Source organism: Henckelia pumila, chromosome 3 (assembly GCF_033568475.1).
Source record: "Henckelia pumila isolate YLH828 chromosome 3, ASM3356847v2, whole genome shotgun sequence".
Taxonomy (NCBI): domain Eukaryota; kingdom Viridiplantae; phylum Streptophyta; class Magnoliopsida; order Lamiales; family Gesneriaceae; genus Henckelia; species Henckelia pumila.
The window spans coordinates 63608977-63627357 of NC_133122.1; the positions used below are offsets into that span (position 1 = coordinate 63608977).

An 18381-nucleotide genomic window follows, 5' to 3' on the forward strand; every position below is an offset into this window, starting at 1 on the left:
ATGGGTAACAATGCGACTTCTAAGATCATTGGCTTAGGCAAAGTGGTGATCAAGATGACTTCGGGAAAAGAGCTTACTCTTATTGATGTCCTTCATGTTCTGGACATAAGGAAGAATCTTGTATCCGGTTCTAGGCTGGTTAAGGCCGGATTTAGAATAGTTTTTGAAGCTGGAAAAGTTGTAATCATGAAAAATGGACAGTTCCTAGTAAAAGGATATATAAAAAAGGGACTGTTCAAGATGAATGTAATGACTATACTTCGTGAACTTGAAAGTAATAAAGTTAATGCTTTGAATTACTTGGTTGAATGTTCTAATTTATGGCATACAAATGTGAAGTATGTGTTGAAACTAAATTAACTAAAGTACCTTTTCACACAGTGGAAAGAAGTACAATACCTCTAGAACTAATTCACAGTGATGTTTGTGATTTAAAGTTTGTAAAAACTAGAGGTGGGAAAAAGTACTTTATTACATTCATAGATGATTGCACAAGATTCTGTTATGTGTTTCTTTTAAGAAGCAAAGATGAAGCTCTTGAAGCATTTAAGACCTATAAGAATGAAGTTGAAAATCAATTAGGCAAACGAATCAAGAAAATTCGTAGTGATAGAGGAGATGAATATGTTGCTCCGTTTGAAGAATTTTGCAATGAATCTGGCATTATTCATCAAACAACTGCTCCTTATTCACCACAATCTAATGGTGTTGCGAAAAAAAAAACCGTACACTGAAAGAAATGATGAATGTCATGCTAATAAGTTCTGGACTACCCCAAAACTTGTGGGGGAAGCAATACTTTCGGCAAATCATATTCTTAACAAAATTTCACATAAAAAGAAGAATGAAACTCCTCACGAATTGTGGAAAGGACATAAACCCTCATACAAATACTTGAAAGTGTGGGGGTGTTTTGCGAAAGTAGAAATACCAAAGCCAAAACAAGTGAAGATTTGACCTAAGACTGTGGATTGCATATTTATTGGATATGCAAACAATAGTAGTGCATATAGATTCCTAGTGCACAAGTCAGTGATTCCTGATATACATGAAAATACTATTATTGAATCAAGGAATGCTGCATTTTTTGAAAACATCTTTCCTTGTAAGGAAGGAAAAGAAAAGAGCTCTATTAAAAGAGGTCATGAATCCACAAATGAGGAAACTCATGAAAACGAAGAACCAAGGCGTAGCAAAAGAGCTAAGATAGCTAAAACATTTGGTCCTGATTTTCTTATTTATGCTATAGAAAATGATCCAAGGACTTTAAGTGAAGCACTATCCAGTCCTGATGCTCCACTTTGGAAAAAGGCCATAAAAAGCGAAATAGATTCCATCATGCAAAATCATACTTGGGAGTTAGTAGATCTCCCACCGGAAAGCAAACCTTTAGGATGCAAATGGATCTTAAAAAGGAAATACAAAGCTGATGAAACGGTGGAAAAATACAAAGCAAGGTTAGTGGCCAAAGGATTTAGACAAAAAGAAGGATTGGATTTCTTCGACACATATTCACCTGTTACAAGAATAACGTCTATTCGAGTACTTATAGCAATTGCTGCTTTAAATAATCTCGAAATTCATCAAATGGATGTAAAAACGGCCTTTTTAAATGGTGAGTTAGAGGAAGAAATATATATGGCACAACCTGAAGGATTCATTGCTCCCGATCAAGAAAAGAAAGTGTGCTGACTCGTTAAGTCGTTGTATGGACTAAAACAAGCTCCTAAACAATGGCATGAAAAATTTGACAAAACAATGATGTCAAATGGATTCAAGATTAACGAGTGTGATAAATGTGTTTATATAAAAGGCACACCTGACTCGTATGTAATTGTCTGTCTTTATGTAGACGACATGCTCAAAATGGGTAGTAATCATGATATCATCATGAAAACTAAGAAAATGTTGACAAGACATTTTGATATGAAAGATATGGGAAAAACAGACGTTATATTAGGAATTAAGATTGTAAAAACGCCTGAAGGAATTATCCTAACACAATCTCATTATATTGAGAAAGTACTTAGGAAATTCAACGCGTATGATGTTACGCCGTTAAGATCACCTGTGAATTTAAGTTTACATTTATACAAAAATCGAGGTGAACCTGTATCTTAACAGCAATATGCAAGGTGAACCTCTGGATCAGGAGGTTATGTTGTCTATACTGATGCCTCTGGTCAGGGGTTAGGATGTGTTCTGACACAGCATGGACATGTTATTGCCTATGCTTCTCGACAGTTGAAGACGCATGAGAGTAATTATCCAGTACATGATCTCGAGTTAGCCGCCATTCTATTTGCACTCAAGATCTGGAGGCACTATCTTTATAGAGAAAAATTTGAGATATTCACGGATCACAAGAGTTTGAAGTATTTATTCACTCAGGCGGAGTTGAATATGCGACAGAGACGCTGGATGGATCTTCTGAAGGATTATGATTGTGAAATCAAATATCATCCAGGTTCTGTTAATCTTACTGCTGATGCCTTGAGTCGGCAGGTGAGACTTTCTGCACTTCAGACTAGTGAAGTATTTCATATGATTCAAGAGTGCTGTTCATTGAGTTTTATGCTCAAGCACAAGAAAGGGAGAAATGGGATTCGATTGTATACTATTTTGTCTGAGCCAGCATTGTATTCTCGGATCAGAGATGCTCAGATATCTGATGTTAAGACTCAGCGTTTGGCACGTTTAGCCAATGGAGTTAATACATCTGGATTTCATTTTCAAGCAGATGGTTTATTGTGCTTATCTAATCGAGTGGTTGTACCTAATGTTGTGGAGCTCAGGAACGATATTCTATCTCAAGCTCACAGGAGTCGATAATCAGTTCATCCTGGAAGCATGAAAATGTATAAGGACTTGCGAACTAGATTCTGGTGGAAAGGGATGAAGAGGAGTGTGTATCAATTTGTTTCGAGATGTTTGGTTTGTCAACAGGTCAAGGCTGAACATCGACGACCATGTGGATTACTGCAGAATCTTGAGATTCCCGAATGGAAGTGGGAGCACGTGACTATGGATTTTGTCACCCACTTACCTATGACTTCACGTCAGTGTGATGCTATATGGGTCGTTGTTGACCGTTTGATGAAATCAGCACACTTTATTCCTTACAACCGGGAGTATTCTTATGATCGCATGGCACGCTTATATGTTCAGAAGATAGTGCGATTGCATGGTATTTCAGTGAGCATAGTCAGTGATAGAGACCCGCGATTTACCTCACGTTTTTGGGGTAGTTTTCAGCAGGCGTTGGGTACCACTTTGAGTTTGAGCACTGCATATCATCCGGAGACTGATGGGCAGTCAGAGCGGACGATTCGTACATTGGAGGATATGCTACGTTCTTCTGTCATGGACTTTGGCTTATCTTGGCAGGATCAATTACCTTTGATCGAATTTGCCTACAATAACAGTTATCATCGTAGTATTGATATGGCACCTTTCGAGGCATTGTACGGTTGATGGTGTCGTACTCCGTTATTCTGGGATGAAGTCGGGGAACGACAAGTCGAGGGTCCTGAATTGGTGCAGCAGATTGTAGACAAGGTAGATTTGATCAAGCATAGAATCAAAGTTGCTCAAGATAGACAAGCCAGTTATGCTAATATTCGTCGCAGGCCACTTCAGTTTGAGCCTGGTGAATATGTGTTTCTACGAGTATCACCTTTCAGGAAGGTGATGAGATTCGGCGTGAAAGGCAAGTTGTCTCCTCGTTTTATTGGACCTTTTCAGATACTGGAGAAGATCGGAGATGTTGCATATCGTTTGGCTTTACCACCAAATCTTACCAGTATACATAATATTTTTCATGTGTCGTTACTTCGACAGTATATAGCTGATGAATCTCATGTGATTCAGTCTACTGATATTCAGCTAGAGCCAGATCTGTCTTTTGTTGAACGACTAATCCGTATCTTAGACAGAAAGGAGAAAGTTCTTCGGAACAAGACTATATCACTTGTGATGGTACAGTGGCAGGGCCGAGTCGTTGAAGAAGCAACTTGGGAAACTGAGATATACAAGCAGAATATCCTGAGTTGTTTTCTTTGTATTTTTGATTACCATGTAGTTGTAATTACAGTTGTTGTAATAAAACGTGGTTTGATATTTCATATTGTTATCTTGAATTGTCTTTAGATGTTATTTCGCGGACGAAATATCTAAAGGTGAGGAGAATGTAGTAACCCAGATTCTATTTTAAGATAATAATATGATAAACATGATTAAGGGTTGGTAATTAATCAATTTCGGAGTGTTATTGGACTTCGGAAGAGAATTTGGGCTTTTGACTTTGGGCCGGATCGGAAGCTCCGATCCCAGCCACTTCGGAAGCTCAGCGGAAGCACCGAGATCGGAAGCTCCGATCCTGGAATGGACGTTCCGATCTTCGGCTGCCAGCTTTACCCGATGACTCAGCCACGAGTTTTGACAAGTGTTGATCGGAGGCGAGATCGGAAGCTTCAATCATTGGATCGGACGTTCCGATCCCGGCGTGTCATGCATGCAAGGCGTGAGTTGGATCGGAAGCTCCGATCCCAAGATCGGTGGTTCCGATCCTGGCCGGGAATTTTGCCTATAAATAGGGCTTGTCTGATTTCATTTGAATTATGAATTCCCGAGTTTCTTTCTTCAGTTATATAGTGTGAGTTATACACTTGAGGGCCCTATCGATTATAATAGAGGTTCTGGAATAACCAAAGAGTGGTTATAGTCATCCGGGACTAGCGACTTCAAAGGGCTATCTACGGACGAAGGTATGGTCCGGGAATATATTTAAGTTTTGGGAGTACTTATTAGGTTAATTAAGGCTTATAGAATTTATGTAGTGATACGGTGAACTTTTGAATATAGGCTTGAAACCTAGGATCCTACTATACTTGGACTAGCCTAGAGGTACGTACACATTGACTGAGATTGCCAGCGAGTATACATGTTTATATGTTGCATTTATTTGGCATTATTATATGGCATGATATATGATTACCGCTTTCTATATTCATATGTCATGTGCATATACACGTTGAGCCTATACCTTGTTATACCTGACTATAGAGCCGCTCAGCTCTATATTCGATAGTTTGTCACTGAGAGTACCTCGACGGCGGGGGCATTTATGTCTGTCTACTCTGGTGTACTTGACGAGTGTGGTTGCACCCAGAGGTTGATCCGTGCGGTGGCAGCACTCATGTGGCGCCGGTACTGAGCATGAATTTTCAGATGACTCTTTACCAATCATCATGTTGCATGCACTATATACATATGTTTAGTCATGTTTATGTACTGGGCGTTAGCGCTCACATCCTAGTTATTATCTTGGACACCCTATTTCATGGGGCAGGTCGCAGGATGGACGGAGATGGTGGTTCAAGGCAGGGTTAGGGAGCAGGCCTTGAGGAGTTAATTATACAGCAGGATTCGATATAGCTGTATAATGTTTACTTTTAAGTATTTCGATATGGTTGTATCACTACAGATGAATAAGCTTGACACTTGTATACTAAGCTGATATATAATTTATGGTTATATTTCCGCACGTTTTACTCTGTTAAGTTATTTTGCTGTATTAAGTTTAATGCATGCTATTAGTTGCCAGTTAGTAGGTGATACCATGCAGGGTCACTACACTGCTTATCAAGAGAAATGAGATTAAAACCTACAAAATTAAAAAATATTCATAGCGGAAACCCAACCTTGTAGATTGGAGATCCCAAGATCTTGGTTCAATGGGAAAATCAAGTTATGAATGTTCGCTTGCACTTAGAACTTCGTTCTATTCTCATTCCTAGGATAAAAGTGCAACCTGTGCAAGTAGTGAGGTTAAGTTTTAAACTTTTAATGATTCCTATATTTCTTTAAGAAATAGGGTATGGCAGGATACTCATATAATAGGAGGTCACCTATTTAAGTGTGAAGACGGGCCGCTTCAATGAAACACTTAAGAATCCAAGATGTTGTCCAGGGCCAAAATGGACAAAATCATGAGAACAAATAAAGTGTGAGAAAATTTATTGTGTGAATACTGTTGTCTTGGTTTACATCAACGACTGAATAGTTCAAGACATCACGTTCACTAGGCAGCCTAGTAAATCCGATAGTATTTCACTAAGGAAGGTTCAAAGCCGCAAGCTACCTCTCCCCATGCAATAATTTTTCGCAAGAAACTCTGTTTTAGCATATGCATGCATATTCGCATAAATCACATTCATGTGGGGGATTGTTGGAAAATTTGTTTGGACAAGTGTTGGAAAAATGGATGGTAAATGAGATGGTGAATGAGGCTTTATGCTCATTGTCCCACATTGATAAAATGTGGCAATAAATGACACTATATAATGTCAAAGTTTAGACAATGGGTTGGGGCCCCAAGGGGTACCCATGTTTGTTATGGGAAGCAGATCTAGTCTAGTCTAGGTTCGAACCATTATCCACACGCGCGCGCGCGCCGCCGCTGCAGTCCGGTCGGCACGGCCGTGGGCGTGGGCTGGCTCTTTGATACATATTTAATTTTTTGGCAATTATTTTCGAAAATAAATAAATAAAATTAAATATGTTGTCTGAAGAGTTGGGTCCATTCTGAATCAGTGCATCTTTTCGGCCTGAATCAGTGCGCCCCTTCGCCTGAACCAGTGCACCATTTCGACTAAACCAGTGCGTCTGAAATGATGCAACTCATCGAAGCAGCATTCCAACATCTATAAATAGGGACCCCCTGCGTTCATTCCAATTCACTCTTCGCATTCTCATATCTCATACTCGAGTCTGAGTTTCTTAAAGCACTTCTGTTCGAAGTTCTTTGAGTTTGCAGTGTTGCTACTCAAAGTTGTCAGCGTTCTATCTTGGGAGACATTTTGCATAATCCCGTTAGCACCTAGGCGGGGCAAATTTTGTCTTAAAGATAAAGAGTTAAACTCTTGGCTCATTGTGGTTGATCGTGTTGATCATTGATTGCGTACTGAGGTTGTTCGTGATAATTTTGATAACATATACTATATATAGAATATAAATAATGAACCTAACTCCCAACTCCTGCTAGCTTGCATGTATTTATAGTAGGCGTATGTGCAATTCTAACACCTCAACTCCCAACAAGAACCATTTCTCCCCTTCACACGCCCTTTCACTTTACAATTAACTTCCACCAACAGCCTAATTTATTGGAGGTAGCTAATAATAACTCCCTAGAATACAACCAAGAATTAAGCCATGAATCCACATTTTCATATGATGAATAATATTGCTCTTGTTTTACTCCTCCTTTCCTCTGCCACCATCCCCAAGTATTCTGCAAGAGAATTAATGGCACCCAAACCAGGTAAAATATATTGTTCTACAATTTATTTACATGCCTATAGCAAGAGCCAGTAGAGGCTATGTATAATCTTCTAAAATTTTGAACATTTTTTTGCTACAAATCTAAAAAGTTTAATTTCTCCCGTAATACCTTCTTTCTCGTTTAAAATATTCATGGGTTCACTTTGGATTCTAGCTTAATTAGGTTCATTAGTTTCCTCTCAGAATATATATTCGCATATAAAAATGACAGAAAAATGTGTCTCTTGTACAGGAGAAGTGGATGTGAAGATGAACAACATCGAGAGCCAAGAATCTGTCACAAAAATGAAAGGCTTCGACTCTTTTAATGTAATCTATCCTCACCTTTCCCTTCTCAGGCTCCTTTTACCCCGCAGTGTAAAAAAATTGCATATATTATTCCTGTGAAGTCTCGAGATCACTTAAAACTATGTGGAAAAAACTCATCTATTAACTCCCATTGTTTATAAATTTTGAATACGTGTACGTAACACCTAAAATCTCGTACAGACAAGGGTGGGTGTATGCGTTCAAGATTTTAGAGCACGAAAAGTTATTAGATAATTTTTTTCATAGGATTAGTGAATGTAATTAGCCATAAATGTTTGTTGATTTTGCTCTTTAATTTGCTTCCTTACATGTTGCAGAAATTGATTGGTCTTGAAGAAAACAGCTCGTGTGAAGGAGGATTGGATGAAGAAGATTGTTTAAGGAGAAGGGATATGCTTGAGGCGCATCTTGACTACATCTACACTCAGCAACGTACACCTTAAAATCAAAATAAATTTTTTTTTTTTGGTTAGTAATTTTAAATGAATAAGGTTCGGTGTAAGAAAGTTGTAATAATAATTTTTATTGAACCAATGGTTATTACTGAGTTGTGCCATATATTAAAAAGTATATATAGTAGCAAAATCAAAGTTTATAAATATATTAGTTGTAATGTATAGATACACCACTTATTATAAAAGTACATATACAGTTAGTTGATTGTGTTATTATTATAACATTTTTATTTCACATATTACTATGACTATTTTAGTAAGGTGAATGGCATGGGGCACGGTCCTCAGGCTAGCATAGACTTTCCAGTTAATGCCCACTCAAAAATAAACATATTAAGATTGCTATAATTCATGTAAAATGTAATGACACGGTCGTAATGAAATACATATTAGTTATTACGTCATAAAAAATCAGATATATTTTTATTTTCTCTTGTGATTTTGAAATCCAACTCAAAAGATAGTCAGAGTGCCCACACCTAATAAAAAGATTCCAATTGTATTGACTATTGAAAGAGCTGAATTCTTTTATACAATGGGAGTGAAAGATTTCCAATCTAAACTTAAAACTACCTAATTACTCACACGAGCTGAAAATGCCCATGGCCTATGTATAACAATATTTTTTTAAAAAAAAATCTTGATATCCGAAGTAAAACTATACATTCCTCTGTTTTCAATGCTAGTTGAGAATATTAACAAAAAAAAAATCATCCAAGATAAAGGCACTGCTTTTCTACAACTTTCCTATGCGATCCCCCTGCCTTGTGTTGTTCACTGGTATAGAAATAGGTGTTACTGCGCAGAAGTTACGAATTGTGTTAGAGAACGCTTCAAAAATTTGTTACTCGTCGCCTAAAACCCTTGTTTTGCAGACATGAAACCTCGTTCCAAGTGGTCTTGGTGCCCGAGTCACCCTGTCAGTTGCTCTTACACAGATAAAACCTGCCGGCGGTTCCAATGACTCATTAGTAGCGGTAACCAAACTTACAACCCAGCGGTAGAGCGCCAAGCACAAAGTTAAAGAGACTTAGATATGATTGTTACCTCTCCAGAAACAATATTGTATCTCATCTGTTGTCATGCCTAGCAAAGGGAATTACATGGATCAGAAGTAAAACTCAGTTTCACTAGTCACTCAACCTGGCATGGAAAACAAATTTGTCTTCTTTACCTCTAAATATTGATGTTGTGGATGTTCCACAATACAATGACCTTCTCCTTAACCTCCAAATCCATTTTCTTGGAACAGATATTGGCCGATGGCTAGATTCATGATCTGCAAAAACCTGAAACAAATACAAGAGCAGTGTTGCCTGAGGTACCCGATTTCCGCAGCAAAAAATGTTTCATCATAGAATGGTGAAACACAATCTTCTTTTACCTCGTTGACCTGAAAATATGTCCCATTTAGAGGAAAGGACCCCCTATTTGCTGTCCGGCATGGTATCTGCTTGTGATAGTTAATGTGTCGATTTTCAGGTGAATCATTTCATTTGAAAGCTGTTAGTGAAACAATTACAGCACGTAACCAAAGTTGAAATTTTTCACATACCAGCATTGTCCCTTGAATTGACTCGTCATTTTGTGTCTGAACCTCATCTCTCAAACAGCATGCACAAACATCACATGTCATCGACTCCCGACAACTGCATGTACTTTTTGGAGGTTGGGAACACTCTGCAGTTTTTTATGTAGAAGAATAACACAAGTTATCAGGATTTGCAGGAAATAGAAGATATCATATTCTTCAGATTTAGAAAGAAAATAATAACACATTAAAATATAGTTTTGCCAACTAACATCAATTCCAAGTTACGAGAAACTAGAGATCCTTTATTGGTGTACAAGGTCTTAAAAAGACTTCGTTTATACTACATCAAGAGCACTAGATCTTCATTACCGTTTGTCCATATTGCAAGAAGATATGGGCATGGATCGTCAGGTTCTCGTTTTTCAAACTGTTACAGAGCATATGAAAACTCAGAAACAAATATTTTGATGCGTTTAAAATGGATTTAACACCCTTCCAAAAAAAATTTTGGATTTAACACAATGCTGAAATGTATGCAAGTCAATAAGAACAAAAACAAGAGGCTAACCCCTGCCAAAAGAGGGTGGGAATCTGGAATTTCATAGCTGCAATAAACAAAAACACGACACGTAAAAACCAAAATTGTATTGCAGGTATTAAATTTTTGTCCAAAACACGCTACTGCACTTACACTTGGTGTACTGTCCTTAACCGGCCCACGAACTTTAGCTTGGGCATGGGAATTGATGCAGCTTCAGGGCTCAAGACAACCAGCTCTTTCGAAGTGGTAGTAGCTTCTCCATTTAACAAATTTGTTTTCTCAATAAAATCCTGCAGGTTCTTAGAGAACTCTTCTTGATTGAGTTGAAACGGGGGGATCTCGTCTTCAGATTCATATCCAAAATCTTCGATGTCCCGCTCTGCCATTTCTCTAGCTGCAGGTTCAGGTGATGGGGGGAATTCTACAATCGGTTCCGAATTCAAGCATATGTCCCCTACTCTCGAGACATCATCGTCACAATGAACCAACAGAGGCGGATCTATATCCATAGCATTTTGACTAGATTTAACTTGAGGCTCAGACTCATTACTCCCTCCCTGCACTCCTGGAAGGCGTAGCCTGGCACTGCATTGAATTTACACAAACCCGCACATATAAATTATGTTTTCTACATGTTACTAATTACTTCCAAAGAGGGCGTTAGGCATACTGTACTGGATGAGTATCAAGTCTTTGCAAACCTATGATGATCATTTTGCCACATTTTTTTATACTTTTTCCTTCAACACTGGTCCTTCTAAACGGAACTAACACATCATTTACTTCCACAAAAATGTTCAAAAATTTCTAATTACCAAGGGTGAGTTTGTTTACATAAACAAATAAAACACTTCATTAAGCAAACAAATTCAAAACATTTTTTTAAAATAAAAAGGTATATAGTTTTTAATTTGCTATGACAGTAAAAAAGCAAAGAGTAAGAGCTACATTTTCAGGCTTCTTGATTTCAACTTAAGTGCTTTCAAAATTTTAAAAGGTCAAATCGAACATCAGTGTTCACTTCAAAAGCAATTTTCAAATTGGCTTATCTACCCAAACACACTCTTTTTTTATGTAAGAAACATTATATTAATTACGATAAAATTATGATGTACAATATGCGGACATCACCATCGACCAAAAAGCTTTCTTGATCCTATCCCTCTCAACAAAATGCAAAAGCCCAATCTCTTAATAAATCCGAGATCAAAACATTCTCAAAATCTACATGAGACCCTATCCAAGTAGAAACTTTGATTTTGATCTTTTCGGGCAAGACGCTAGTTGATGCAACTAACATACCCAAACACACTCTTAGTTGGCTCAACAAAAATAATCCAATTACATTTTAAATAACATCACCCATGACAGATTAAATGTAAACCTTAATCTAAAATAAGCATGTTAGCATAACCCGAGCAGCTAATCTGCCACTAACCTAGCATATGCACTTGCAAAATGCCTGCATTGTCCTCTCATTGGACATGCATTGCAATTGGGCTGTCTCTTTGTACAAAACACCTGTAACATTCAAGATCATGTTCTCATTATCACAGTTTACCATACACAAGCAATAGAGATTAATGTATAAACATAGAAAATAAAAAATCCAACCTTTCCAAAGGTGATCATCTGGTAATGACATTCATACCTATTGAATGCACCAATTGATTTAGGAAATGCACAAAAAACTCAAACAATATGTGGGCTGCTTAGATACGAAAGAAGTTAACTTCCTTTCACTTACAGTGTTTGATTAGAAATTTTGCACAAACGTGGCCAGATGTACTTCTGGATGGTATCCACTAAAGGGTAACTGTAGAGAATCGGCCATCAAAATCATTTACAATAAAAACAAGGGTAAGGAATGTAATTCAATAACACTCACTTGTTTAAAAGATGTATCTGAACATCCTCTGGAAGTGGAAGAAGAGGGACCCATCCAAGACGCACCAAAATCCGTCCAACGTTGGTATCAACCTTGTGCAACAGCGAAGCCCATTTATGAGGAAGTCATACTTGAATTGATTAACCGAAAAATTAATCCAATCCTCAATAAAATCTTACCGGGAAGGCATGGTGACGAAGCGTCAAGAGTCTCACGCACTCAGTACTCTTCAAGCCAAGTCCAGGTATGCTCAACAAGTAATCCCTGAACAAAAATGAAAACAAGTGCGCCATAAATTCAGCTAAGATAAACAATAATGATATCATCGCACGATTGCAATGATAAAAAAACATTGTTAAACTGCTTATGGATCTTGCTTTGCTTTATCAGGTGGAACATCTCTTAGCCACTCCAGATCGATAGCTCCATGATCTTCAATCATTCGATCAAGGAAATCCTGCAGATACAAATAAAAGAGAAGTTTTTAAACAGAGATAAAGCTTAATTCTTTTGTTTCCCCGAAATCACACATTTTCATGATTTGAATTTGAAATTATATGTGACCTTGATTCTACCAGCAAGAATGTTGTTCATCCCCCGGTTCATGATTACTTTAGCAACCTCTTCAACTGATGCTTGTCTGACCGCTTCCCAGTCGGCAGAATCAATGTTATCATTCACTGGATCTTTTGATTTGCCACGAGAATATTGTTCCCTCAAGTCATCCCACTTAATTGGGCTTTCTTGCTTCTCCTTCACTACACGTTTGTTTCTTCCTCCTGCAGATTCGCGGTTCTTGCCGACATTGGGTAGACCGTTGATGTTTATGTTTCCAAGATCTGCCACAAGATTTTGAGATCTAGTCAAACAGCTATTTAAATCCAAATTGGGTGTATTGACTATTGTCTGATCTTAAAGAACAAGTATTGCTTTGTGAAGCTTCAAATTTCTAAATACTTCTGTTTTTATCAGTCAAACAACTCGCAGTATTACCATCCAAATCAGATATGTCGTCTGGTTTCGAAGCACTAGTATCACTCTGTGAAGTTCGAAACTTCAAATTAGCTACGCTTTCATCACACGATGTCTTATTATCTTCATGCCTGTAATATTGCTGGAGAAATGTATCTTCTTCAACCAATAAATCCTGTCTAAATATATAGGCATTTTCACTGGAACAGGGTCTGGCAATGGTGGTTGAACTTTTATGTGCAGACGAATCTGGAATAACCGGAGCTGTGTCTCCGTATTTCACATCAGCTATCTCCTCGTGATTGAAAAATGCAGAATTCTCACCGGTACAAGGTCTAGAAATGGTATCTCGACTTTTACAAGAAATGGAACCTGCACACGCATCTCCAGATTTCGTATCAATTATGCTCTCATCACATGAGATTTTATCCTCTTCCTGATTGTTAATTTGCTGGTGCGACATAGTTTCCTCCCCATGTAGAACCTCCTTCAGTACCGCAAAGTTCTTACTGGTACGTAGTTGAGAAGAGGTAGTTTTGGCACAAGAGCAAATTTGTCTCATATCTTGCTTGGTTGAACATAAGCATGGTTCCTCATTATTCTCGTGAGTAGATTGATCACGAGGCGCATCAATGTCAACAGATTCTTGATGACCCACATTATTCTTGTTCGAATTGCTCCGTTTAGTCATAGATGGAGGAAATTTTGCGGCAAGAGACATAAAAGCAGAACTGTGAAACAACAATTTTTCAAAAAGGTTGCTTTTCTTAATACATGGATATTTTCTTGCAAATATTTATATAAAATTCTCCTTTACCTCGAAAGATGGTCGCTGACGTTTTGAGTTAGGAAAACTCCAATCACCGAGTCGACAACTGACCCTTTCCATGGAGAGAATCGTCTGTCCCCTGAAACGATATACAGTAAAATAATATTATAACAACATCAATCATAGGTATAACAACATCCACTGAGCTCTCAATTTCCATTCTATTCTTCATCCTGATCAATTGTCTTTTAAAATTCTAGAACATTCTTTCACAGATATCTACAATCATGGGGACCACTTCTGAGTGTTAAATGCAGATATAAGTCTCATCCCCATCCTTGCTCTTTTTTTATATATAAAGTGAAACCGAGCTCTCAATTTCCCAGGTCATTTTTCAATGTATAGAATGTTGTGTTCATAATTATGCAAATATGGATGGTAACTTTTATTTCTAACTGGTCTAGCCGACTGAGTTATTGGTTTAATTTTTATTTTGAGATGACTGGCCACCTTTAATGGTCAACATACCAGGATAACAAATTTCACCACATTTCGGAATATCTTCAAAGATAGATGGATCATAAAAGAAATGAATCTACAAAGTGGTACTTGGAAATGTAACCTTATAAGCATTTAATTTTTCTTTGGCAGTAGAAACTAATTTGAAAAGGTTAAACTTTGATAGATTTCATATATTGCAAGTTAATGCTTCATGTTTTTTTTCTAAACTATTTGTGTGCCTCTTTAATTGATCAAACCAATAAAATCAGAATCCATTAATCTAATTCTATCTGAACAGGTTTACATTGAGCATATGTTAAAACTAAAATTGTAAATTATATTAACTTTGAGTTTAAATACTAAATGTTGTTGAGTCTAAACCATAGGATTAAAAATACTAACAGTCTCTGGCATCATCAGAAGTAACTAAAATAATTTTTATAATTTTGGTCCCGGTTTATTAATTGTACCTTTAATTGTGTTAAAGAATTCTTTGATGGTAACAGTTTGAAAGAAAATGGGAAGAAAACATTTATCACATAGTCAAGTCATTCAAAAATATAAAAATTTCAACATAAACAAAACAAGAGATATAATCATTTTATATTTAAGTGGCACACAATTTATGATAAAGTGAACTTCAAAAAAATTATGATGAAGTGATGGTTTAATTCAAGTGTTTTTTTTCCCCAAAATTAAGAGCTAAAATATTAACTATTTCTCAGGTGAGAGAAAACAAGTAATCACTGTCTTCGTCAGATACATCACATTCTTATTTAGTATAACACAGAAGGAAATAAGTACCAGCTAGATTTTTTCTCTGTGCTTTATCAACAAGGTGTAATAACGAGGTCAATGATACCTTGTATATGATGCATGCAAGAAATAAATGACTCCATTCGCCCACGAAACATTTCTCTCAGATTATCCCAATCCTTTTTAGTCTCATCCTCTCCTTCTCCAGTGTCTTCAGTCCCATCTGTTTCCATCAGCAATTTCCAGACCCTCAATGTCTCAGCATCAAGATCAACTTTTGGCAGTAGTTTCCGTCTCCTTAAAAGATCAAATTTCCCTTCATAAGCAAAAATTGCACCACCGGCTTTTTGATCCCGCAACACAAGTTGCTTATCAATTGCACCACCGGTTTTTTGATTGCGCAACACAAGTTGGTTATAAATTGCACCACCGGATTTTTTGTCCGACAACACAAGTTGGTTATTGACATCTGATATGCATAGGCTCTCAAACCTCTGGCAAATAAAATCAGTCATACCTCGGATTTCATGCGCTGAAAGAATAAACAAACAAATAAACATAGCTTGTGGTAAGAAAAATGCTAAGTTAAAATAAAAATTATCTTTCGTACTAACCATTTAGGTTCAAAAACATATTTTTCAGGTCAAGATGTTGGCCAACTGAAATTGGAGTCTCAATCTGCTTGATTGAAATCTCTACAAGATCTTCAACATTTTCTTTTACACCGGCTTTTGAAGGAAAATCCATTGGTACTAAACACACACGACTTTGAGCAGCTTCAAAATCCGTTGGAACTAAACACACACGACTTTGAGCATATATATTTGAACGCTTCCTTTTATGTTGGACCGACCACGTTAAAATAGAAGTATATCCTTGTGGTTCTAGAGGTTTCCCCCCGCAGCAAATTTTATTCTTTCCACCACGAGTTTGAGACCTCTTTTTTCTAATATTTGCCGACCATGCACAGTCCTCTTTCATTACGAAATTGGTCGACAATTCATTGTCCATGGCCCTTTCCTGATGCATCCCATCAACTAATGTCGTAGACGGACATCTTTTCATGATTTTCTTGAATGGTTTATTGGATTTAGATCTTTTCGTGGAAGTTACTTTATGCGTAATGCATAGATCCATTTCCATTTGAAATTTAGTTGCTCTTTCTCTTTTCATTCTTTTTTTCTTGAATATTCTTGGAAAGTTTGGTCCAAGTTTTCTGCTGTTCTTGAGACACTCGTCGGGTCGAAATATCCTTTTATAGACCTTGAATCTGGTACCACAGTGCATCTTTGATGCTCCTTCTGGTGCATTTATCTTTTCCTCAAAATTCAAATCTTCCTGGCATAAAGGATTGCTTCTGGTCTTCTCTCTGAGTTGATATCGCTGGACGATTGCTTGGATTCCAGGGCAGAAGTCGAAATCTTGCTCCTCCAAGTCTAGCTTCAGGATATCTTCTAAAGAATCTGCGGACAGAATGAAGAAATTAATGTAGATAGAATCTTAACTTGGATATAAATCACTATGGAAATGGTAGTTTTAAATATTGCCTCTTAACGACGTTTCAGTGCAAGCATTTGGAAAATTTGTCAACCCTTGAAATCCATCTACCATTTGAACATGCTCATCGTGTTCATCTTTTGCAAATGAAGTTTCCATGAATTTGGAATTGGTCACCCCATCAATATGCCCATGCTGATCATTGACATGGATTTCATGATTAAAATCCAGTTCTCGCCTGCAAGATTTTCTAGTGCCATCAAAAACTTCCGGTGGATTTTCTTTTCTCATGCACTTCTTCTCCTCAAGGGGACTTGTTCTAGGAATAGATCGCCTAGAAGTTTTTTGTTTGGGTGTCAAAGGATTAACCGTCTGTGATTTCGGAATTTTTTTGGGTTTGGTTTCATCGAATACTCTTGGTCTGTGTTTTTTCACTTTTGGTCTCTTCTTTTTATTCAATCTAACTCCACAACTGCCCAACTTTTCGGAATTTGGATGCCCTGGTGTATCTGAAGTTTTGGAAATTGTAGAATCTGACCCAAAATTGTGATGTGCCTGTTCATCATTCAGCCACGATCCCTTAATACTTTCCAGAGGCGCTTCAACCTTCCTGGCTTCTTCATACTCAGCTTTGTCTACACCAAAATATCACAAGATCACAAAAAACGCTCCTAGCTATCAAATGAGATGCGGCATTTCAAAGAACGTTAATTTTTTAGCCTTATCAGCTTTGAGAATTACATAATTGAAATAGAACATGATTATTAAACATCATAAACCACATAAAGAAATGGAAATCAAAAAGTCAAACTCACAGAGCAGTAAAAAAGAATGCAAATAAATTAATGGCACATATTCCTCCTATTCAGGCATCAAAATCCCTTGATTAAAATAACACAAACACTCTCACACAACAAAATCAGTAACACCTTAAGCAAATATTTTCCATGATTCTAACTTGTAACACCAACATTTATCTTCGTCTCTCGAATAATCCATATTCTCCATGTAGTAGCGGACTTTCTACAAAAAGATTTCAGCTTTACCCTATTGTACAGCATCACAGTTCATAATAAGACTTGAGACAGAAATTATCACCAATCTAGAATATGAATTACCAAGTTAAGCAAAAGGTATAGTCTCTGACCAAAAAATATATATAATTTGCAAAAAAATTATATATACTAAAAATTTTCAAACACAGACTTCATGCAGTAGGTGGCATGCCACCATTCAAACCCAAAGAAGCATTCCAACCTGAATTCCCAGAAACATTAGCAAAACATGCATCAGCAGCACTCAAACGCCCGAGTATGCGATCACTTCTGTCCCTCTCTTTCCCCGAATCAACAGGGGAATACTCCTGTTTCCAGAATCATGAAACAATTTAAGGGATTTGTGCAAAACCCACACGTAATTCAAGCCAAAATTCACTTCAAAATCATACCTGCGCCGTTTTCGCCGGAGTCACTGGCACCCAGTCACCATCATCCTTCAACTCCTCGGCCATTGCGAACTCCGCGCGACCACAAGTAGAATTAGTACTGGTAGAGTACCAAAGGTACCCAGAAAAAAAAAATGTAGAAAAGATTGGCAAAACTTGCGGAAGATTTGGGTAAATTTTTCGTGATGAAGTTTTGGGAGTTGGACGAGACGGGGAGACTAGTTAGTTTGACTTGGTCAGCGTCTTGCGTAGGTTAAAATATGGTAAAAAAAATTTTCAAACGGGAAGAAGATTACTTGACATATATTAAAACTCTATTTATTATAATTTCAAAAAAAAAACTCTATTTATTATATATTGGTATCCTGATA

The 18381-nt window shown here is 37.2% G+C and overlaps 2 protein-coding genes across 3 annotated transcripts; one reads left to right on the plus strand and one right to left on the minus strand.

The window, feature by feature from the left end:
* Positions 1-7107: 7107 nt before the first annotated feature.
* On the plus strand, positions 7108-8274 carry LOC140893520 (putative phytosulfokines 6). The gene is made up of 3 exons (XM_073302608.1): positions 7108-7324; positions 7577-7653; positions 7971-8274. The coding sequence occupies exons 1-3, from the start codon at positions 7216-7218 to the stop codon at positions 8094-8096; spliced, it is 312 nt and encodes a 103-aa protein (XP_073158709.1). The 5' UTR covers positions 7108-7215; the 3' UTR covers positions 8097-8274.
* Positions 8275-8588: 314 nt separating this feature from the next.
* Positions 8589-18244, minus strand: LOC140886743 (DNA glycosylase/AP lyase ROS1-like). 2 transcript variants are annotated; one of them, XM_073293511.1, is made up of 22 exons: positions 18014-18244; positions 17824-17929; positions 16617-17201; positions 15684-16532; positions 15176-15601; positions 13861-13951; positions 13065-13774; positions 12636-12910; positions 12449-12528; positions 12251-12335; positions 12072-12163; positions 11931-11999; positions 11798-11834; positions 11622-11704; positions 10334-10768; positions 10211-10247; positions 10012-10069; positions 9664-9788; positions 9493-9558; positions 9283-9397; positions 9156-9194; positions 8589-9053 (listed from the first exon to the last, which is right to left on the minus strand). In XM_073293511.1, the coding sequence occupies exons 1-22, from the start codon at positions 18074-18076 to the stop codon at positions 8953-8955; spliced, it is 4527 nt and encodes a 1508-aa protein (XP_073149612.1). In that variant the 5' UTR covers positions 18077-18244; the 3' UTR covers positions 8589-8952. The 2 variants fall into 2 exon arrangements, 1 of the variants encoding a protein (XP_073149612.1); XR_012151641.1 differs by lacking the exons at positions 8589-9053; positions 9156-9194; positions 9283-9397; positions 10012-10069; positions 10211-10247 and having other exon boundaries at positions 9491-9558.
* Between the last annotated feature and the right edge of the window lie 137 nt (positions 18245-18381).